The following is a 3,021-nucleotide window of genomic DNA, read 5'->3' on the forward strand; positions in this document are numbered from 1 at the left end:
GGTTCAAGTAGAATCTATTCAAAAATTGACCATGTGTTCATGAATGAGGATTGGCTTGATATCTTTCCTCATTCTACGGCTGTGTTTAGATGGGAAGTAGTTTCGGATCATTTCTCGTGTGTTGTTACTAACTTGCCTACGGAGAAGGTGGGAATCAAGCTATTTAGATTTTACAATTTTTGGACAGACCATCTTGGTTTCAAAGAAGTGGTTATAAGTAGTTGGAGGGTCCCTGTTAAGGCGACTGGGTTAAGGGCTATATACCTAAAGACAATGAGGCTGAAGCATAGATTAAAGAAATTTAATAGAGATAACATTGGTGATATAGGTATGAACTATCACTCAGCTAAGGAGGCTTATCAGGAAGCTCAATCTCATCCTCGAGATTACAGCTTGCAAGAGGTAGTGAAAGTAGTTGCTTAAGCTTTAACTGTACAGGAGCATATGTACTATAGTTTCCTAGCCCAAAGAAGTAAAATTACTTGGATTAGGAAGGGAGATATGAATACATCTTTTTTCCATGCTTGTTTGAAAAAGCGCAGAGCTGAAAATAGTATTGCAACCTATATTACTGAGCAAGGTAGATTGATAGATAATTTTCAGGAGGTAGTGTCTCACTTTGTTGAACATTTTAGAAGTTATCTGGGTAGTCCAAGTTCGGCTACAAGAAGGATTGATTTGCACTGTATTGAGATGGGTACCAAGCTCTCTATAGATCAGCAACTACTGCTTTTAAAACCCTTTTCTCGTAAGGAAATTCGAGCTGCTTTATTTGGTATTCCCATCACTAAGTCCCCAGGACCAGATGGCTTTGGTTCTGGTTTTTTCAAGGTCTTATGGCAAGAAATTGGGGATGAAGTTTGTTCAGCAATTGGTCAGTGTTTTGACACAGGGCATTTTCCTTCTGAGCTTCATGAAACTACTCTATCATTGGTCCCTAAAGTCACTAATCCATCTCGGGCAATAGACTACAGACCTATAGCTTGTTGTTCTACATTATACAAGTGTATAGCTAAACTGTTATGTTCTCGTATGGCTTTAATCCTTCCTGATCTCATTCAGTCGAACCAGGGAGCCTTTATTAGGGGTCGTTCAATTGCTCATAACATCATGATATTTCAGGATCTTATCAAGAACTATGGGAGGACCTCTACTTCACCTAGATGTGCCATTAAAATAGATTTAACCAAAGCATATGATACAGTCGATTGGAAGTTTCTTGAGGATCTTTTAAGGGCCCTTTGGTTCCTTATGAAATTTATAGGTTGGATTATGGTCTGCTTGAAAAATACTTCTTACTCTTTGCTTATGAATGGTCGAGTTCAAGGTAGTTTTAAGAGTAAGAAGGGGCTGTGTCAGGGTGATCCTATGTCTCCCCTTTTGTTTGTGCTTATCATGGAGTATTTGACTAGGAGCCTTCAACTAGCAGCTCAGAATTCTAAATTTAGATATCACCCCATGTGTAAGAGCCTTAAGCTTCTCAATTTATGCTTTTCTGATGATTTGATTTTGTTTTGTAAGGGAACTCATTCTGCTGTTGGCATTTTCAAAGAGGTTCTAGTGAAGTTTAGTGCTGCAACTGGTCTCTCTATAAATGCTAATAAGTCTCATATTTTCTTTGGAGGATTCCTTGCCACTAAGATAAGGATTATTGCCCAAGAGATTCAGCTACCTGAAGGATCCTTTCCTCTTAAGTATCTTGGGGTGCCTATGAGGCCAACTAAGTGGAGACATGAAGATTGTGATATAATTCTTCAAAAAATCATATTGAAGCTTGTGTCTTGGACTAGCAGGCATCTATCTTTTGCAGGTTGAATGCTTCTCATTCACTCAGTTCTGTTTGGACTTCGTAATTACTAGATGAGTGTCTTTGTTTTACCTCAGAGTACTGTTAAGGAAGTTGAGAAACTTTTTCGTGGTTTTCTATGGGGTATTTCTGGGAACAGGAGCAAGCTTCATCTTGCTTCATGGCAGCAGGTTTGTCTCCCTAAAGCTTATGGGGGTCTCGGATTCAGGGATGAGGCCAGTTGGAATAGAGCCATCTTAGCTAAATATATCTGGGCCATTTCTAAAAAGCCTGATATTCTATGGGTCAAATGGATCAATTCTATCTATCTGAAAGGATTCAATTTCTGGAATTATACTCTGAAACCAGATAGCAGCTGGTATTGGAGGAAATAATGCCATTTAAGGGGCAAATTCAGTCAGACAGAGATCCTTGCTGCTGGGGTTCCAGGGGGTTTTAAGTCTTCGAAGCTGTACAACAGCACTTTAAATCAACAGCTGGTGGGTTATCATCATGTTGTTTGGTGTAAGCTTACTCTTCCTAAGCACCGATTTCTTCTTTGGCAGGTGGTTAACGCTCACCTTCTCACTAGAGACAACTTGATCAGGTTTAACTTGCAGATGAACAGCCTATTATGTCATGTTTGTGATGGTTACATTGAGAGTCACAATCATCTCTTTTTTGAGTGCTGCCTTTCTAAGATGATTCTTAATCTCATCTTCTCTTGGATAGGGTTTAAAGCTTGGCCTAGTGATTTCAATGGTTGGGTTGTTTGGCTTGCTAATGGTCAACATGGTACTACTTCTTCTATATTGAACTTGGTTGTGGCTGCTGTTATCTACAGCATTTGGAGAAACAGAAATAGATGCGTTTTTTATGGTTATTCTTTGACAGTTGATAGCATAGCTAAGGAAGTTATAAATATAGTTAAGTACCATTTATACATTGTTAATACTAGGAAGATTTCTCTCCAAGACCAGCTGTTTATTAGAAAACTCCAATGTAATTAAGTGGTTTGTTCAGTTGTTCCTTTTCAGTTGTCTGTACAGTTTGAATGTTAGTTTTTTTGGGTGAATTGGCCATTCATTTGTATTGATTGGTTTGTTCAATGAAGTTCATTTTCTTCTTGATAAAAAAAAAACTTTAGAATTAAGATATCAGATATTTAAGATATTTTCTTTTAAATTCTTGATATTTTTATTAAATCTTTATTTAAAAATATAAATATCTTTTTA

The 3,021-nt window shown here is 37.6% G+C and overlaps 1 protein-coding gene across 1 annotated transcript; it reads left to right on the top strand.

The window, feature by feature from the left end:
- The first annotated feature begins 1,860 nt into the window (after positions 1 to 1,860).
- LOC133799639 (uncharacterized) lies at positions 1,861 to 2,796 on the top strand. The gene is made up of 2 exons (XM_062237637.1): positions 1,861 to 1,977; positions 2,353 to 2,796. Exons 1-2 carry the CDS (start codon positions 1,861 to 1,863, stop codon positions 2,794 to 2,796), a joined length of 561 nt encoding a protein of 186 aa, XP_062093621.1.
- Positions 2,797 to 3,021: the final 225 nt, after the last annotated feature.

The sequence above is a fragment of the Humulus lupulus genome, chromosome 9, assembly GCF_963169125.1.
Source record: "Humulus lupulus chromosome 9, drHumLupu1.1, whole genome shotgun sequence".
NCBI lineage: Eukaryota > Viridiplantae > Streptophyta > Magnoliopsida > Rosales > Cannabaceae > Humulus > Humulus lupulus.

What these genes read in the sequence shown, in the direction of transcription:
- LOC133799639 (XM_062237637.1), top strand. Translation starts at nt 1,861, where the DNA reads ATGAGTGTCTTTGTTTTACCTCAGAGTACTGTTAAGGAAGTTGAGAAA. An exon ending in ATCTTGCTTCATGGCAGCAG is followed by an intron (nt 1,978 to 2,352) that starts GTTTGTCTCCCT and finishes CTTCTTTGGCAG; the next exon opens with GTGGTTAACGCTCACCTTCT.